Here is a 20,153-nt window from a genome sequence, read left to right on the forward strand (position 1 = left end):
AAGTCACATTGCTACTACAACTTATTATCTGCTGTGTATGGCCTGACTGAAATTTCAGCTGACAGAGAAATACAGAAAATAGCCTTATGAGAATTAACAGGGAAATGCTAAACAATAGTAACAATTAGAAAATGGTATTAGAATTTCTATTATGTAAAAAAGACAAACCAAATAACAATTTCAAACCATTTTCAAATGAATAAAACTTCATTTTATCAACTGAAGTACCCCAATGCCTCAAAGACTAAAGCAAGTCTGGATTGTTTAAATGTTCTGTCCTCACTTTCAGACCATCAAAACCATCACACTTGCAAAGACTAAAAAATGGACTGCTATAAAAAACTAGCAAAAGCTGGAAGTCCGAGAGAAATCCTGAGAAACTACATATGCTGCACTAAAATTAACATTGTGCTGCTGCAACACCAAATTTTATGTCTACCTGGATTTGAGCACTTAAAATGCTATGTCCCCTGAAATCTGCAAACTGGCTTAAAATTGTGCTTTTTATAGAAAGGTGCATTCCTTTTATTTGCTTCCTATTTTCTAAGCCTTCACGTCTGGGTTATGTATCCATGCTTTTCCCTGCTAGACTCTTTTTCTAAATGAGGACCAAAATTCTAATTTAAGTACATACTTCTAGGATCTCAGGCCTAGGAACTATATCAAATATCCTGAGATCTGTAAGAAGAAAAGGTTCACATTGGTGAATTCTTTGTACTTGTCCCAGTCTGGTAAGACTACTTGCGGATTATTCTGTAATCCTGGTTATGCTATGTAACCTCAATAGTCAATGCTTTTAGTGAGCAGAATATACCTGTGTATATATACACACACACAGAGAGCATTTTTTAGTTCAGCACAACATATTATACCCACCCTCTGCTCAAAAAAAATATATATATAGCATTGGTGTTTCAACAAGTATGCTTAGCTTTTCTCTGCAGGGATGGAGAAAAAGCACTGGGTTTGACTGCTGAGGTAGCAGCAGCAGTGATAACATCTGACTAGAGACCAGAAATGGAGAAAGACAGAAGTAGATACCATCAAATTTGCAATTCTGACATGAAAATTAAAGGTGGTTTTTTAGTCAGGAGAGAACTTCTCCTTCTCAGCCCATCGTCCCTGCCAGTCTCAGATAGAAGAACAGAGCTTTTACTTCTGTTCTTTTGAGCAGTCCTCCTTAACCCACTGCCTCACCTTTTGCCAAAGCAGCATCAGTTGGGGGGCTGCCCAACATCCCTCTTGCAGAATGCCAATAGGTGTTAATTTGTCTGTGCTTAAACTGTGGGAAATAATTTATGTCAAAATTACATTGCTACTAGGATTCTGTCATTGTTATGATTCCTGTTAATAAATGGGACATTTTAGAGATGAACCTACCTAAGCAGTACTTGCTCTGGCTTATAATTTTATAACCTTTGTTAACTTTTTACACTTCACAGTAACAGTGAACTGTGCCAGGTACATTGCACATGGCAAACTTCACATGCAATTACTTGTGTATTTGTTCTATGCAATTATATCTTTGTTCTTACTACCCTAGCTTACAAAACAACGCCAAAGCAATTGTGCAACATCTGAAGCTAACCTGTAGGTGTTAAAACCCCAATCTACTGCTCTCACCCACAGGCTGAGCCTTCTTACCACATCTCATCCTTACATGCATTATCCAAATGAAGTCAGACAACTCAACTGTTGCTCACCACACCTTTAGAAAACATGGATTAAATCAAAATCTGGGAGAAAGAAGCCGACAGAGGCTGGAGGAAACGCTGTTTCCCTCTTGTCTACAGTCACTCCCAGTGACTCCGTAACAGAACAAAACACATAAGACCGCTGGGCACTGATGATAAAAGGGAGAAAAAATTACAGACTGAAAGGGCTGGATTAAAAAATAGTGAAAACTAGAGTTAGATAAAACTGCTCACTTTGATAACAAACCTGCCAATTGTAAACTTTGTGTCTGGGTTGAGAGATGGCCTAGTTCCCATTCCTAGCCCAGCAGAGTTATAAACCTTAAGCTTGTTACAAAGGCTTAAGAGTCTGTTTTTCACCTTTCTGGATTCAGGCCAGTGTAAGTTACAGGCAAAGAAGGAAAATTTTATCTGTCATGCTTTCAAACAGTGTCTGGCTGAAGCTGTTCAGATGCCTGGAATGCAAAGGCTAAGCTGTGAGGAAACACACTGGCAAGTGCAGGTATAATGCTCTTTTTCTCTGCACTTTCTCACATGGATTACATGCAAAAATGTGGTATCTTAGCATCTAAAATACAAATGCACCACGAATTAGGAGCAGTGGGCAGATCAGGTGCAGTTAACTACTACCATGCTACAGCACTCTGAAAGTGTACAGAAGTAAGCCTCTGGTTAATTACAGCAACGCCAAACTTACCCAGATGGTAGCTCACTTCAGCTTCTATCATGTTTTGTTATGTGTTTACCAGCTTTAATATCAAGGTAAACAATCAAAACTTTATTCAAAAGAGAGTATTTTCTTTCACTTTTTCATTTATCAAGTGTCTTACAAAGGAAATGGTAGAGCTGGCATTACTTTCCAAGGCTTGACACTCCCAAAGAAAATATTCAACAATCTTAAACATGGTCTCAGTGAACATTATCAGTCAGAAACTTCCTGACTCTCAATTGATGAAAATTAGTCCAGGTTGTTTCGGGGTTTTTTTCCAGTAGTGGAGGTGTTACTATAGCACACTGAAGAGACATCACTATAGATTTTTAATTTTTTTTTCTTTAAAAAATTGTAACATGATTTTATATTGATTTGGGTTTGTTACCTTAGGATGACCTTTGAAATAGAAATACAAACATGTCTTATTCTCCTTCTTCTTCTTCTTCCAATTCCAAGCTATACTTACTTTGGTACGATCAGATAAAATTTTATGTTCTTGTCTAAGAATAAAATACTATTTTCAGAAAGCTGGAAAGTCAGAATCCCAATTACTACTTCTCTTTTCTCCTTACCCACATACACACAAGAAGGTACAAACAAGATTTTAAAGCAAATATTGCTATTTTGGAATCTGGAATTGGATTTTTGAATGTTTGCCATGCATACCGTACATAATCTGGCTAGACACATACAGGCAGTGGGCATGTTAGGTTTTGTTCTATTATTCCTACAGAGAATACTTTTTATAGGGAAAATAAAAGTGAGGGAATGTTCTTCGGTTATCTGGAGGGGCAGAAACTGCAAAAGAGAACTAAAGCAAGTGCCTGAATAGAACTGGTAGTCTGCCTGTGAACCTGCACACCCTGAGTGTGTTCAATGCAGATTGTGGCAATACAGCTGAAGAATTCATATGTAGTAATGTGCACATACTACACTTTCTCAGATATAGGGTAGGGCTAGGCCCATCTCAATGCATTTTGCAGTATTTTTTAAAAATTATTATCGTGTCTCCTTTTACCCTGGCCTGCACGTGCTACATTGGCTACCTACAGTGATTTTGTTTCAGGAAAACTGTGGGGAACAGAATTTTTAAATGTTTACAGCACACACACACACACATATTTCTATTCCCTGAAAGATTTGACAGCATAGACATTAAAAGCAAAGACCACTTTGTATTTCAAACAGGAAAAAAAAATCTTAAATCAAAACTTGAAACCTACTAAGTGGTCAAAATGTGTAAGAAACTTTGGCAGTAATGTTTTAGCACAGCTTTTACATACAGATCTCTTGAAAGTCTATTATTTCATGGTATTCCTATTTAAATATTTTGGTAAAATTTCTTTTCAGTTGAGATATTATGGGCTGGTAGCTAGCCGAACCATTCTTTCAAGCAGCAACTACTGGTAAGATTTTAAACAAGAATTAAGATCCGAGTTTGACGTGGCAGTGACATGTTTCAATGCAGATGTGTTAATTGCTATTCATCTTGTTAATGTATGATTTGAAATAGATTCCTGACTCCATTATACTAATGAAGGAACTCTAAAAAGAGGGGGGAAAAAGCCTTCTTCTGTGATAAATCAGGGGACTGAGAATTTATTTGTTGAGGGGCTGGTCCCCACTCTTTACTTCTAATGGCCCATGGTCCTTTAGCTGTAAATCTCTTGGGACACAGCTAATGAGAGCTGGAAATCACCTGATGCTTTCTGCCAGATTCAAAATTTGTGTCAAAATACATTCACATCATTCATGAAACTATAAAGAAGACGAAATAGAATCAGTACTGAACAATAATCATCAAAAGGTTATTACCATGTTTTCTGCTATGTAATTTAAAATGGTTCTGTAACTTACATGCCACAGGCCTTTTCCACATGGAGTAAATAAGTAAATATATAACGGAAGACAAATTTATGAATATTTTCTACAGTATTCTGCTCAGTATTTTGGGGACTAAGATTCACACATAAAGTGTGCTAGAAAAGCTGCCAAACTTTCCATTTCCATATCTGGAAATGGCATGTCTGCAGTAGAGCAGGCTCTCTATTAATGGAGACAGTTACACACCCTCATGCAGTAATGTCTAATACTAAACTTTCGTCTTCGCATGAACTGTAGGGCTTTGTGCTGCTAAATAAAGGAACACATTTTCCCACACTACAACTTGATGTAGTTTCAAAGAAACTGTCCTGATTTACACCAGTTGACAGTACGTCCTACACAATCTGTGACATCTGAGAGTAGTAACTGTGATGGTAAATGGCATCACTATAAAAAACTCCCTGAGTTCCAGCAATTTACCTTGTGACATTTACACAATTTAATACTGCTTATCACTCCTAATCAACATGGGTGATAAATCATTGTATTTGAAACGGAATTAGTGTCAGCTTAACCCTCTCCATTAAAATTTAGGCAAAAATTATGCATCCTGGGCTCTCACTCCCCATGTGGTAACAGACTGTAGAAAAATAAATCATGCAAGAGTGCATCTCCTAAGCCACCACAATCAATGTACCTGTACACTACAGTCCAGGCTACATTAGAAGCAAAGTGCTTTGCACATCCTCAAACACTTGTTTCTGAGCAGGACTGATTGGCCAGAGATGAGCACCCTGTTAATGTAGTTCTGTTTGTTTAGAATTAAGTCAAGTGAGCATAGGTGATGTGGTAATGCATGAGCATACACATTGTGTGAGCCAATAATTTCATTTTATCTGAATGAGAAGAAAGAAACAGTGCCATAGCTGGAGAAATAACAGTTTTGACTTCTGATTTTCCTCAATGACACATATATTGAAAGAAATATCCAACAGACCCATCTTCATAAAAGTGTACAACAGATTGTGTTTGTTGCCTCTCTTGGACTTGTTTTCTATTTCTTCCCATTTCCAGATGGGTTTTTTTGATCCATGGAGGAAAAGGAGAAAAGTGTCTGTAACTTCAGTGCTTCTGAATACATTCATTTCTGTAGTGTAAGCTGATTGAAGGTAGCAAATAAATCCATCCAAAGGAATGGAAACATGAGGTTCCCATCTCACCTTGAAGTGAGGATCCTCTAAAACAGCCTTAAATATGCAGCCCTATTTAGATGTGAGGATGATGGAACTTACAGAAGACAGCCCAAACAAACAAGAATTTTATTCCATATTAGAGAACAGGAGTGTATAATGAAGGATATTACATTAAATACTCACATGTAACCTCGAAACCTACTTAAGTCGTTGTTTGGCTTCTCACATTCAATTACACTTGTGAACTTCAAGGGGTCAAATTCTGAGTCCTGAAATAATAAGAGTGTTCATATTTAGAGCAAAGACTTGAAAATTGTATCCAAAATAACTTTATTTTCTAGTTTTTGTAATATAATAAAGTCCAGGTTTCTTCCAAAGGCAATCAAAGCAAAGGTGCAGACCACTGGCACTGAAAATCAAAGGGACCTGGGAAACAAAACTCCAAAGATGCCTCCCAAAATCTCCCTTACAAAGATGACCTCTGTTCTGCAAGTGGAAGATGTCAAATGAATTTGGTCTGGAGTGGAAAAATGAAATTTACCTGGCAAATCTCAAAATATTAAATATTATCATTATACTTTATGCTCAGTGAAGCCACTGAAAATCTAGGACAATATAAGTCAATATACTGCCAATTATGAAAAAGCTAGTATGAGCTTTTGAAACATTAGCAAGACTTCTTAATTGCTTTATGCCAACAGAGATAAATTAATCTACTACAGTAAATTACACACATATAGCAGAATAACTTTTTCTTAATTATCTCTTAAAAACCTTGATTGTCTAGCTCATTATTCTGAAGCTGGTATTGTTGCTGACTATTTAAGTTTACCTGTAGTTAGCACCTTGTTGTGTTTGAGGAAAAACATCATATCACAGCAGAATTACTTTATTTGGTTAAATAAAAATCAAGGTTCTCCTTTCTTTGCCAGATCAAACTACACATTAAAAGCACAGATATCTGATCCTAGTGCTGCAGAGAAGGCTGTTTATCTCCATCAATGAGGACTACTTTTATAAAGCTGCTTTGCATACCATTTGAATAAAAGAACTAATTGTGAATTATCATGTTATTAAGCTTTCAACAGTGATGGCACTGTTATAATGGTTTTGCTGAGCTGCTGGAGACCCCAACCACCACTTTTTAGAGTAAACTTGTGAGAATAGTTGACTGAGAATCAGTAACCGAAGGACAGACACAATCTTATTGCCAGTTTCTCTGAAACACACAGGTGTCTGGGATTTTTTGATGTTGACTCTACTCAGGTGAAAAAACAGATTTTAAGTAAGAGATAAAAGAAACTAGAGGATATGTCAGCATGAAAACCAATACCCCCCATTTTTCTACCGGTTACACCTGGAAGAAAGACAGACTTAGACTATATAGGTGACAATTCAAACCACCCACGCCTGACACTTCTGAAAACCTTTTCTGTACTTTGAAGAAACAAAAGATGATAAAGAGAACTGTGAAAATGGGCTGTCACTTAGAGACAGCTACAGCCCACTGGAAAAATAAAGATTTTCACATGCAGAATTTAGCTTGTAAACAAGGAGAGAAAAAAAAACCCAAATGAGTAAAGACATAGGACAACTCTGAGTAGAGACTGCTTTGCTGAGAATCAGACTCCCCAGATTACATCAGGTTGACAGTCAAGAACTTGAGCCTTTGTAAGAAATAACACCTGCTCTGCTGCCCGAGAAAATGATCTTTTCCTTCCTTGCCCCAGTATGTTCCTTGGCAGGAGAAAAAGAATAAAAGGTATAGGAAAAATAATCTATAAACACTCACCACTGTAGCTTAAACTGCATTTATGAATTGGTTGGAATGGGAAACATTTATTTTCTCTTTATTATAAGGTACTGTATATAATACATTTAATTTAGCACAAATTTTCATTCAATGGTCTTAAAAAAAGAAAAGAAATATATCCTAACATCTTTGAGGAATGTCAGTGAGGGAATCCTAGAGACACCTAATAATAAAACCCAATGTAATCAAATGCAGGTTCCGTATGGCTGCTGAACTCAAGAGCATGGTTCAACACATTATCTTCTAGAGCAGTTAGACAACTGAATCCCCATTCTGCTAAGAAAACCTGCCAGCAAGGTTTATATTTCACAAATAAAAAGAAAAAAAGGTACTTAAAATACAGAGGCTTCTAAAGTCTTCCCAAAAAAAGATCTTGTCAAGATTAGAGAGGACTAAATGTACCCGACTTCCCCATCAGTACCATGCAATTTTGTCTTTCTCCCTCCTTTGTTTGTTGAATTCTTTTCATTTATGACTCAGTTTTGGAACTAAAAGTCCTTTATCATTAAATCTAACTGTCTGTATATTTGTGTTCTGTTAACTTGAAATATGTGATTATGGTCTTTACCCAGATAATATCTAGGAGTGAAAATCCAATTAGAATAGTAGTTTACATAAGGAAAAAAAAACCTGATAAATTCTGATTTATGGCAAAAGCTCTTTGGTTTATTAATAAATCAAATTGCTCCATCTCTTCCCTGTGGAATGGGAGGGCAGATATACACTGTATATTACAGCTGATGACACTGTTTTGATGTGAAAATACCTTTCGGTAAATGAAAGAACAAATATGTCAAACACAGCCTGTGTATGACTGCTTTCAGTTGTTACAAAGAAGCACAAATTTAATGTAAGATTTCACAATGATCAAAATTTTGCTCCTTTTAATGCTGATACTAACACTTCGGCAGAATTGAAACATAAACTGTGATAATGTTCTCATGTATTAACAGCTAAGAGAAGCTGCAGTTAGGCAAAAGTTAAAACCAAAACTGTTGCTTTTACAGGGCACAGATTTGCTCTTTCTTCTCGGTTAAAGTCCATGAAAAGAAAATTCTCCACCACTACCTTTAATTTTTCTCTAACACTGAATTTCTGCATCACTGTTAAGACAAAAGAAACAAGACCGAAACATGGTCAAACATTGAACTTCCCCAGACCTTTGTGCAGTAGTTATCTGATGTGCCTATTTTTGTGTATCTTACTTCCTGCTTAGAGAACTGCTGGGCATTAAAGCTCTCCTAGTACCAAGAGGGGTGAAAAGCTCCATGCCTAGACAGACTGCAATCCGAAATGAGGCTTTCCAGTGCCTAATTTCCCTGAAATCTTGACTTCTGTGGTGTTGTCATCATGCCTCTGTGCACATCAGCAAGGCTGGGTCATACACAAAACGTAGCTGGAGGCATTTTTTTAATTTTCTGGAGGCATGTAGCACTTTTTATGTGGTACCCTCAGCAGCTGTCCCAAACTTGTGCCTTGTGCACCACTGATCTGAACAACTGACTCTGGTTGTAAAACCTGGGGAGAGATTCACTGATAGCACATAATTTCTCCAGAGCATTTTACAAAACTGTTGGACGGCAAAGGCCAGAGCTAAATTCTGTTCATGTCAGTCACATTATTTCTGTTGAACAACCAGTTCTACTTTTGCTACAGCGTACATTTTACTTGCTAAGACTAATTCTAAGGATAAATCCCTGTAAAATAAAGCAAGGCAAAACTCACTGCTTTCACTCAAGGCAGATGTCTTGCTACTAGGTAGTGCTTAACCTGGAGCACAGGCCAATGCTCTAATAATTGATGATGCTTCAGGAGAGTATTAAATTATGCTCAAGGTACACTGGAGGAGTAAAATCCACTTCTTGCTCAACTCTTCTGCCATATTATGTCATATCAAAATGAAAAAAAAATCAGGAAAAGGAGAAAAAAAAAAAGAAAAGAAGGGCTTTGATTCAATAAGAAACTGTCTTTCATCAAATCCCTGACTTCACTTTTTGATTTTGCCAAGATAGCTTTAGTCCACTGCTTTCCTCAGAAAAAAACCCCTGCTGACTTCTTAGGAAGTCAGAATACTTTCATAGGTATTTCTGGAAGTTTGAAACTTGCCAAGAGGACACACGGTGATTCTTACACGGGGTATTTTATATACTCAGGGACTCCATGGAATGTATTTCATTTCTTCAGTACTCCTCTTGCTAGGAAAATGTTTAACATCCTATACATAAATCCTGTTTCTTCCACTTTCTTAAAACCTAGGGAAATTCATTCTTAGTCTAAATGCAGTGATGGAAAAGCTTATTTTCCTTACATAAGCAGACCTAGTCAAACTGCAAAAACCTGCTAAATATTGATTCCTTCAAAGCTGAAATTCAAATTAAAGTTAAATTGAAGATGCAAAGGGTTTTGTGACTAGCCTTTTAACAATGCACGAGCTATTAAATCTGACAAAATGTTCCATTTAAAACAATATCTTAGGTCTGCAATAATTAGGCTGTGTCTTATACCCTAAAAAGGTGAAGTGTTGAGGGGAAGAAAATGTTACAATGCCTTTACAGAGTGGGAAACCAACAGGTGGACAATGAAGACAGTATAGAGATTTGTCACAAAAAATGCAGACTGAATTTAGCTGTCTCCAAAATGACTTTGTAGCTTCAGCTGTAAGATCATTCTGAATCTCTACAGTGAAATGCCAGCCTTTTCAGTTCTGCTGGCAACCTCACGAAACTGTCATAGCTCAAGAAGCAAAGCATGCCAGATGAGTCAGTTTGACAATTACACAATGTTCAAACAACATATTTCCCTTCATTAAATGCCTGTTGTATGGGTGATTTAATAGCCTGGTAGTAACATTAATAATGCATAGTTATTAAAATGTTTTCCTTTATTCATCTGCCCTACTTTACTGCTGCAGAAACCTGACTTTGACGTTTAGTCCTTCCTTCCAATAGGACAGCAATGGGTACCCAGGATGCCCTTGGGTGACAGTGACAGTTACCCACTTATCACATTGTATTTACTGGCTATGCTGGGGATCTTACCCAGACTTCTCCCTGCAGTGCAGGGCTGATGAGGGCTCTGGGATTTGTTTTGGCATAAATGTCTGGAGGAAACAAAAAAGAAGAAATGGAGTCATGGGGATAACTCAAAGAAAATATTTAATAGACAAAAATCTGCCTCAGCCAGAAAAATAGCTTTTCCAGTTTAAAAGCTTTTAACTGCACTAAGAACTCATCCTGTTAATGTATCAATCCATCCTGTTACTGCTTTATATAGTAGTACCCTGCCTTTACCATATAAAATTAATCTGACCTTTTATTAATGTGTAACTGGAATTACATACTGATGTTATGTATCCAAAGCATATGAACTGTTTATATACTGAAAGAGTGAAATGTTTTCATGTCTTAACTGCATTATTCTCTCTGGCAAAATTTATCTGTGCCGCTACTTGACAAGAAAAGGAAGAAACAGTTAGATCTATGCTGTTTAGGAACTAAGAAGATCCAGCTGTACATCAGAATTTAACTGTTCTCTTTTTCACACTGAAAACTACTGCTACAATTAGATTTTTTTTTATTATTGTTTGTTTAAAATTAACACATGTTCAGTATTCAGAAACACTGGAACAACTGAGCAAGTCAAATACATTTTAGGGGGCTGATCTTCCTCTGGCTGACCTAAGTTTTCCTCTTTGTAGAAAATAATATGAGGGAACAGTGCAACATCCAGGTTGCTTGCAAGGCCTAGGAAGATCTCAATAATTCTGTAACAGCCAGCTGAAGAAACTGCTGTTAGTCTCTCACGGAACAAAAGTACCAAAAAAAAAATGTCAACAATGCTGAAAATACACACATGCAAGTTCTAACGTCCCTTAGGATGATGGCCACTCTTAGCAATGCACTGAAAATTATGGTAGTGTGAATAAATTCATTTATAGACTATAGTAGTGCTGGAGAGTGGTAAGGGAACAGTGTATGTCAAGACTGAAATACAGACCTAGATCTGGACAATTAAGAAAGTGGTATCTGCCTGTTCTAAAAGCCAGTCACTGAAATAAATGAATGGGTTCATAGTCTGTAAGAACCAACCTCAGTATCAGCTCAGCGCTTCAACTAAACCATAAACCAAGCCTCTCAACGACTCCCAAAACTCTGTGTACAACCCACACTGCTCCTGCAGCGGCTTTTCACTTCATGCTCACAGACAGATGTAATTCTCCCCACTCTCCAGTGCTTTCTCCTTTCTAGAAAGCTTTCTAGCAGTCTTTCTGCTCCGTTTTGTAACTGCTGGAAGAAAACGTTAGCTGATTAGTGGCAGAAACATTGCACAGTAATTTTAAAGTAGCACAACAGCTCAGGTCAGCTTCTGAATATACCTTGTCCTGCTCCTGCTCTAGTCCAGACTCCTGGACAGTCTGACTTCTTGTGGGATGAAGTTCTGACAGAAGAAATAGCGATGGGAAGGACTAAGACCCTTCATTCAGAAGAGAGAAATGCCAAACACTGCTCTTGCATCATTCCACAAATAAAACCCAAAACATCCAAGTCCTGACAGGAGAGAGTGGTTGGTAATGCAGGGGTTTTCTTGTCAATGGTAAAACCTAACAGTAGCTGCTGTGTGGATACTAAAAAGCTAGATGCAGAGGAATTTTCCAGGTTTCTGCAGCATTCTGTGAAGTTTTCCTTTCTCATGCAAGCTAGCTGAAAACAGTTTGAGGTTTTTGTAAACCAAGACTTTATCTAACACCTACTAACTTGTTTTCCAGTTTTTGTTATGGTACATTGGAAGGTTGTTTTAAAATAGGTGTTGTGAAGTCTTAGCCAATCATTCTGGGAGTGGTTGATCAAGGGACCAATAATGTCATGCCACTCTTGCGACCTAAGGCATATAATAAGATTTATAATTAATTAAATTGCCCATTTTCTCCTGAACTTGAAACCTGTGTCGTTCTTCTTGCCGTCCTCAGTACAACAGCGACACTGCTGTAGCGTCAGGATGCAGTTAAACACATCAAAGCTTGATGACCCTACCTCAGCCTGAAGACAGGGAGTCTGGATAAAAGCAGCTTTACCTTACAAAGTATCATGTTTAAGAAACGTCTCTAGATGTGAGGGAAACCTGTAACATTCAGCAGTTGCCTAAGGAACTGAGAGGTTCCAGCCACTGGCAACTGCAGAGGAGCACAGAGGGAAAGAACCTGTCCTAATGAAAGGACACCTTTTATTCCAAATACTACAGGCCAGCATTTATATCAGCCCTGTCACAGTTTGGTCAGTCTTTAAGCACGATGCATCATGATGCTCATGAGCATCTCCAGTGTGAGAAGGTGTTAAAATCAAGTAAAATCTCCCCAAGGTGGACACTGGCATGCTGTCATCACTTGATTCATATTTTTTATCAACATTTACCATTACATGCCTGCCCTACTGCAAACATGGCATTCAGAGTGAACCTTCTCTGCTTAATCTCTGCTGTTTCTGTTCTTCCCTCTTAGCCCTGTGGAGAGGGTGGAGGTGCAGCTGCGAAGATTAACAGTCAGTCTGAGGCCAGCAGGCTGTGGTTGGTATGCACAGTACAGGGGGGAAGTTGGGATGGATGCAGAACACTTTGGTTAGGAGCTTCCCCTCTGGTCTATTTGCATCTGCTATCTATTCTACTGAACAAGCTCCTTTGCAATTAACATGTTAAAGCCACCAGTAGCAAAATGAACACCTTCTCAAGGAATTCAAGGGTGTTTTATTTTTCAGACACCAGCTGATTGTATGAATCTTATGAAAGAAACTCACAATGGCCTTTGCCAGTTCTAAAACTAGGAAAAGAGCTGAGGGGAATGAAAATGCATCGTTGTGGCAGAGACCAAGGTTTGCTTCCCTTTTTACCTCTCTGGACAGCCTTATGCTTTGGGCCAGCAAAACGGTTACAAAGTCCCTGCATAGTCTTGTCTTCAGTAGTCTGTATGGTTTGTTCAGGTAAGTGTGGACATCCAACATATATGAATATGAATATGTATATGTCTATGAATATGACCAGTTGAATTAGATCACAGCAGCACAGCAGAGTCTATTACTCTTGTGCAGGCTTTCCTCACCACCTGTCTTACCCTCTGCATAAATGTCACCCACTTGGACTTCTGCTTTGATACAGTCTTCTGCTTTGATCTGGCCTGTTAGATGGCTAAGGAATTGGCTGGATGGCCATATCCAAAGTTATAGTCAATGGTTTGATGTCCAGGTGGACACCAGTAATGAATGGTGACCCCCAAGGGTTTGTACTTGGGACCAGCAGTATTCATCAGCGACACAGACAGTGGGATTGAATGCACTCTCAGAAGTTTGCAGATGACACCAAACTGTCTGGTGTGTTTGACATGCTGGAGGGAAGGGATGCCATCCAGAGAGACCTCAATAGGATTGTGAGGTGGGTCTGTACAAACCTCATGAAGTTCAACAAGGCCATGTGCAAGGTCCTGCATGTAGGTTGGGGCAATCACGAATAACAATAAAGACTGGATTGACAGCAGCCCTGGGGAGTAGCACTGGGGATACCAATGGATGAAAAATTGGACATGAGCTGGAACTGTGTGCTGGCAACCCAGAAAGCCAGCTGTATCCTGCGTCGCATCAAAAAAGTGTGGTCAGCAGGGTGAAGGAGGTGATTCTTCCCCTCTACCTCACTCTCATGAGACCCCACCTGGAGTGCTGTGTCCAGCTCTGGTATAAGTAAGACATGTAAGACGGGTTTCAGAGGAGTGCCACAAAAAGGATCCAAGGGCTGGACCACTTCTCCTATGAAGAAAGGTCAAGAGGGTTGGGGGTTGAGCCTGGAGAAGGCTCCAGGGAGATCTCATTGAGACCTTTCAATATATAAAAGCAGCTTGTAAGAAAGACCACGAGAGACTTTTTACCAAAGCTTGCAGTGACAGGACAAGGGGCAACATTTTTAAACTGAGAGTAGATTTAGATTAGACAAAAGTATACATTTTTTATTAAAAGGATGGTTAGACACTGCAACAGGTTGCCTAGAGAAGCTGTGAATACCCCAGAAGTGTTCAGACTCAAGTTGAACAGGTCTCTGAGAACACTGATTTAATGAAAGATGTCCCTGCCTTTGGCAGGAGTGTTGTATTAAATGGTCTTTAAAGGTTCCCTTAGAACCCAAATTACTCCGTGATTATATGATTCTTATGCATATATTCATTATTAAAAGCATTCAAAAAATGTGAGATATTGAAGTGCAACCAATGAGAACAAATGTCAGACAAAAGACCAACAGGAAGAACATCAATTAAGGAGATAATTTGTTTCATTTTCCTTCCATGTCATTATCAGTTATCTAACTTAAAGATCACTGAAACAACTTCCTATGAAGCACCAGGAGACAGTCCACTGCTTTTGTTTCTTAGTAGCTGACATGACCCACCTCCACACAGCTAATAGCAGGACAAAGTCATTTTTACCCCCTCCTATTACACTGCAGCAGTCTGTAAGCTAGATCCCCATGATCTCAGCCATACAGGCCACATTGCTACACAGCTGTATGAGGCCATTTCGGGTATAGTTTTCAATCTGGTATTAAATCAAGTCATACCAAAAATATAGTAAGTAAACAAGCTTGAAAAAGTTAATTAGAGGAAGGGAAATTGCTTAGGACAACTTATAAGCATTTTTGAACCATGGTGCACGTTAATCAAATTCTCTTGAAAGCCAAAAGGCTGTGTTCCCTGCTTTGATGTAAACCAGTCCATTTTCTGTATCATTAAGAAAGCTGAATTAGGGTATTAGCACTGCTGCCTATAAATCTCCAGGCACTACTGATGTTTTTAATTCAACACCGCATAGAAGTGTAAGCATTATAGTGCTGTGTGGAGAACAGTATCTTGTCCAGTCACATATCTATAGGACAGCCACAGCTCTGTCTCTCATGAGCCCACACATGTAATGGAAAGTATCTGACCATCAGAAAGTCATAGCAGAGCTTGAAAGTATGAACCCAAGTATAACCAATGAACAGAAATGTTCATGATTTTATTGAAATAGCAGTTTTGAGACATACAGCCAGCTACTTCCCATGTAAGTAAAATTTTAATGCAAATTTCTAATGACTGCCATGGCTTACCACAACTAAACTGTGTGAAAGACTTGGAGAGTAGCAGCAGGTGGAGAGAAGAGAAGTGGGATGAGAGCTCACATCCTTGATGCTGAAATAAATACAGGAGTTCCTCATACTGTCCCTCTGCCTTTTCTGGCAGAAAAGCAGACCCCTTCTCAACCTCAGTACTTTCAGAGGAAAGTGAGACCATACCAATATAGTTGGGGTTACATGTGGCTTAATACTGTGAACCCTTCTGCTCTGGAAAAGAAGGTCTTTCCATCCTTTCTTAACCACTGATACTGCCATCTGGGGTTGTGGCTTCAGAGACCAGTGTAATATGACGCATTTCCAGCTCAAAAATCCTGGCCCTAAAATCATAAGTTCTCAGTGTTATATTACAAAATGTTATTTCCAAGAACATATATTCCAGGTATTTCCTGTTCTCAGGCCAATGAATGGCTAAGGAATAAACAGTTCTAGAAATATACATTTGTTCAGTAAAATTGAATTAGGCTAGATCAGAAAAGTCAAGACAAAAAAAAAAAAAGGAAAATCTCTTCTTAACTTGCTTTAAATGTAAATGTTTACTTTTCTATAACAGGAAAGCAGTATAGTGTTTTATTTTCTCTATGGACCCGAAATGCTCTTTTCTTTTCTAAAACTTTTTCAGAGAAACAGCAAAATGGAGAAATCCTGGGTTATTGATACAGAGAATGAAATGTCCTGCCTCCAGAGGTCTGATGCAGCACAAGCACTGGAATAATACATTTCCTTAGATGGATTTACTACTGTTCCACCAGTGCTGGAAGGATTACCCTAGGGATGAGAGGTTCTTCACAGCCATGACACTCAGATTCATCAATTTAGCCCTGTTAACCTATATTTAAACACAAAACCAAACAACCAATGCCAATGGCAAAAGTCAAGTATTCAGGACTCTTCTGAACTGGACTCTTCCTCTGCTCTCCCCCTCCCTGCTACTGCTTAGATTACTATACCCAAAATTTTCTCTTACAGTTATTCAAATTCTTTGTCTCTCTAATGAAGCTCTCTCAAAACTCAAACTTGTGGCCTGAACACCTGCGCAATGGAAACTAGAAGGAGATTATAACCGTGCCCAAAGCTGACCAAGGAGGAAGTGAACCATCATTCTTGAGCTTTTTATTTCCCCATGTCTCCCAGAGCGAGACTGCTGACTAAATGCCATGGTTAGGTGTGGAGTGAAAAATTGGTTCTCAGCCTTCCTTTAGCACGCTCAGCTCAGACAGTTTGCCACAGCACTGACTTGGGTCACTCTCCGCACCAGGTCGCTCTGCACGCATCTCTTGTATGTTTGTTTCTCTGTTAGAGAGACTTTAGTCCACATGCCCACAGTTTCCACACAAGTCATCTCTGAACAAGATACTATCCAAAAAAAGATACAACAATATAGGTGTAGAGATTTTTGTAACGATTCACCCCTATCAAAGAAACCTACTGAATGTTCAAGGCATTACCTCAGACAAAAGTCCTTCTCAGAGTGTGACATGCTTGCATTTTGCACTGACAAACACAAGTCTTTTTTACAAGACTTTTTTCTCTACAATCTTCAGCTAAACTGTAAAACTAAAAAACAATAGGTTTTAATTTAATATTCTGGTAGTGCATAGCAAAAACCATTCTTTACTTTTGTTTGCTTGGCTCCTTTTTAAAAACTTTCTTTTCCCTTAGGGAAATTAATTTTTGCAACACCTGTGGGATGGAGCACTAATCTGATGTTTTAACATGTACATATCTGGAATTTTCAAGCCAATTTGTATCACCTTCTGAACCTTCTCAAAATACTGAAAAAGAGAAAGGCACAAGGGATAACCTCAAAAGATGCTAGAGAGGCATTTGCTGTTATTGTGGCCCGATTCTATCCTATTAAAGTACTCACAGTCAAAACAAGACTGATTCAAACAACTCTGAGTATGCTGATTAATTCCCATCTACTTGATTATAATAGTGTACTATTCCTACTAATTGCAGGTGGATGATCGGCTGAGTGTCCCAGCAAGACAAGAAGCAACAGGGAGAACATAGCTATACCTCTCTTGTCTTGCTTTAGAACACCCATTCAGACTCCTTGAGATAAGAAGCTCATATCAACAGGTAAGTTGAAAACTAGTCTGCCTAGAAGTTGAGCTGGTTTAACGTCAGCTGCTCTCAAACTGGGCTAGTTTAAACAATGCAGATTGCTGCACAAGAAATCTTAGCTCAGTTTAGGCTAAACCAACGTGAAAATTGCTTTATTTTCCCTGTGAGTTTTTTCTTCTGGTTTTTTTTTTTTGAGTAAAAACTGAATGCAAAAGCAACATCTACACTGAGATACCAAGGCTGCCCTGTGAGTTGTTTACATGCAATTAGCATGAGCTGCCCTTGCCAAAGTACCTCATACACAGAGGAGCCTGGAGCCACCAAGTCAGGCTTACAGTGTAGCCCTTCTAGAAAACAACCTTCCCTTCTGGGCCAGCTTCTGCCTGGGACTCACAGGAGAAAAAGAAATGGTATAAATGGCTTAATGCTTGGAACAAGGAGCTGTGGGACTGTTTCTCTAAGTCCAACTGTACTCAATATATTTCCTGGACCAGGAAGGGCTGGAATGAAAGCTGGATCTGTCAATTTAGCCCAACTTCCAGGCTGGGACTGATAAAAAAAATATGCCTGCAGTAAGCATACGTTCTGCATTTATACATATTCCAGAAGGGTTCACAAACTGGCTTGTGAGGAAATCAGATTCATCAGTTATTTTGGTGCTAGTCTGCATGCAAATGAACCTCCCAAACAGGCAGACGCCAAATTCAGATGTGCTTTTCAGACGAAGTAAATAAGCAGTCTCAAAGTAATTTGCAAGGCTTATCTAAACCTGTTTAATCATGCTAGTAATAAGTTTGTTTTGAACAAAGCTCTACCCTTAGGAGAAAATGAGAAGGAAAAAAATGCAACTCCTACCCCCACCAGCCCCCACAGGAATACACACACCTTCTCACAGGGGATGACAGCTGCTACATTTAGCTTAGCTTTCAGCTGAACTGAAGCTTTCCACATAAACATCCAGGACAGGGGCAGTGGTTAATACACCATAAGCTGCTCCAGAATCCACAGTGAGTCTTTGTGGATTTTGTTAAAAGGCATACTGAGTAAAAACAGTGGAGCAAGGAAATGTAAATGTTTTTCATGAGTCTAGATTCATACTATCAAAATATCCTAAATCAAGTTTATGAAATCTGAAAGGGAGTTTTGAGCTCTTGCAGCCCAAGCTGTATCTGCTTATCCACTCTTTAGAGAGTGGCTGACATGACGTCTCAGATGGATGGAAAACATTCCATAAGCAACTGCGGAGGGTGTGGTGGCACGGCAGCTTGCAGAGTAGCACAGAAACACATTGATTCCTCCTGCCTACTGTGTCTCCTATTAGATCCAGTGCACCAGAAATGGCTGCTGTGACTTGGCAACAGCGAGGGTGGGTTTGAAATTAGAAGAAAATGGGTAGAATACCTACAAAAGAGTTGGTTTGGTTTTTTTATTTTTCCAAGAGATGTTTACTGGTCACAGCTAACACTGTTAGACCACTAACAGAGGGGTTTAGCACAGTGCTTTCTCCTAGCTGCACTTGCCAGTGAGTCATGCTGCACACATGGACCTGATCTTTATTTCAGGGTGAAGACAGTCCACTGTTCTGTTTGTTTTAAAGACACAGCATGCAGAAATATGCTTCTGACTATTTAAAACATTTCTAACACATCCTGTTGCTGTAGTAGCAGAATAACAAGAACACAGCATTTAAAGTCTTGGAGGAAAAAATGTCAAGGCCTTTGTAAAATCTCCTGGTTTCTTTTTTTCTTTCTTTCTTTTTTTCATCTACTCACAGAGCGATTTTCTTTTTTCTTGACTATTTTGAGTCTACAACAACAAGGTAAAATTCAAACTGGTGTCTTCAGATATGGAAGCCAGAGGAATATATCAGTGACTCAGCTTGTGCATCGATAAGGTGTAGAATCACGTACTCAAAGTACAGGTTTATGTCAGACAGATGGCATTCATTAACAAACACGTAAAGCTAACAAGCAGTATGTTCCAGTCTACTATAAACTACTCAGACAATTCAAAGCAGCACTAAAATAAGCAGTATTTATGGCCACTTGCACTATAAAGGAAAACAGTTTCCTGGAATTCACAAGTGGGGAGATACAGTCCAAGCCCACAAATGCTGATCCTGGGCCTTCTGAGCATATATTCAGAGTAAAATAATGCCTGCAAAGCACTGGAGACAAGGATACAGAAAGCTTCTATGATTTCTTATTGCTTCTTCAAGAGTCAGGCTAAAAAGGTATCAGAATGCTACTTTTCTGAACAAAGGTTTGGAAGGGGGAGCCTTTTCCTCTCTGAGACTATGGACATTATATACTGTTACTGCTGAAAAGAAAACCACAAAGATCCTTCAGAGGATGCCGGAGGAACAGTGGCCTTTTCAGAGCTGTACCCAAAGTAACAGTGTTGGCCTTGCTGGTCTTTGGAAAAAATGCAGTGGCTGCAAGAGGACTGCCCAGTGCACACGCCACTTCAGTGACCCCACACTGGCAACCCGGCTCTCTCTGAGAGCTCAGCACAGACCTGTGGGGCTGTAAATTGTGTGGGCGCACAGGGCAGGAACAGAATCAAGAAAGCGTAACAGTAGCTTAAAACAACAGTGCCTACTGCCACCCCCACTACATTCCCATGCCCAGCTGAGTGACAGGTATAGAAATAGCTGTCCTTCATCGACCTGCTTCACAGGCATGTGCTCCAAAGTTATCAGCTCACAT

General features: G+C 39.0%; 1 protein-coding gene across 1 annotated transcript in view; it reads right to left on the reverse strand.

The window, feature by feature from the left end:
- Positions 1-20,153, reverse strand: part of ATP10A (ATPase phospholipid transporting 10A (putative)) — a 111,242-nt gene that overhangs the window by 43,722 nt on the left and 47,367 nt on the right. Inside the window, exon 3 of the mRNA XM_069006147.1 lies at positions 5,607-5,692. Within this exon, the coding sequence (XP_068862248.1) occupies positions 5,607-5,692 (86 nt within the window). The remainder of the gene's footprint in view (positions 1-5,606; positions 5,693-20,153) is intronic.

Source organism: Aphelocoma coerulescens, chromosome 1 (genome assembly GCF_041296385.1).
Source record: "Aphelocoma coerulescens isolate FSJ_1873_10779 chromosome 1, UR_Acoe_1.0, whole genome shotgun sequence".
NCBI lineage: Eukaryota > Metazoa > Chordata > Aves > Passeriformes > Corvidae > Aphelocoma > Aphelocoma coerulescens.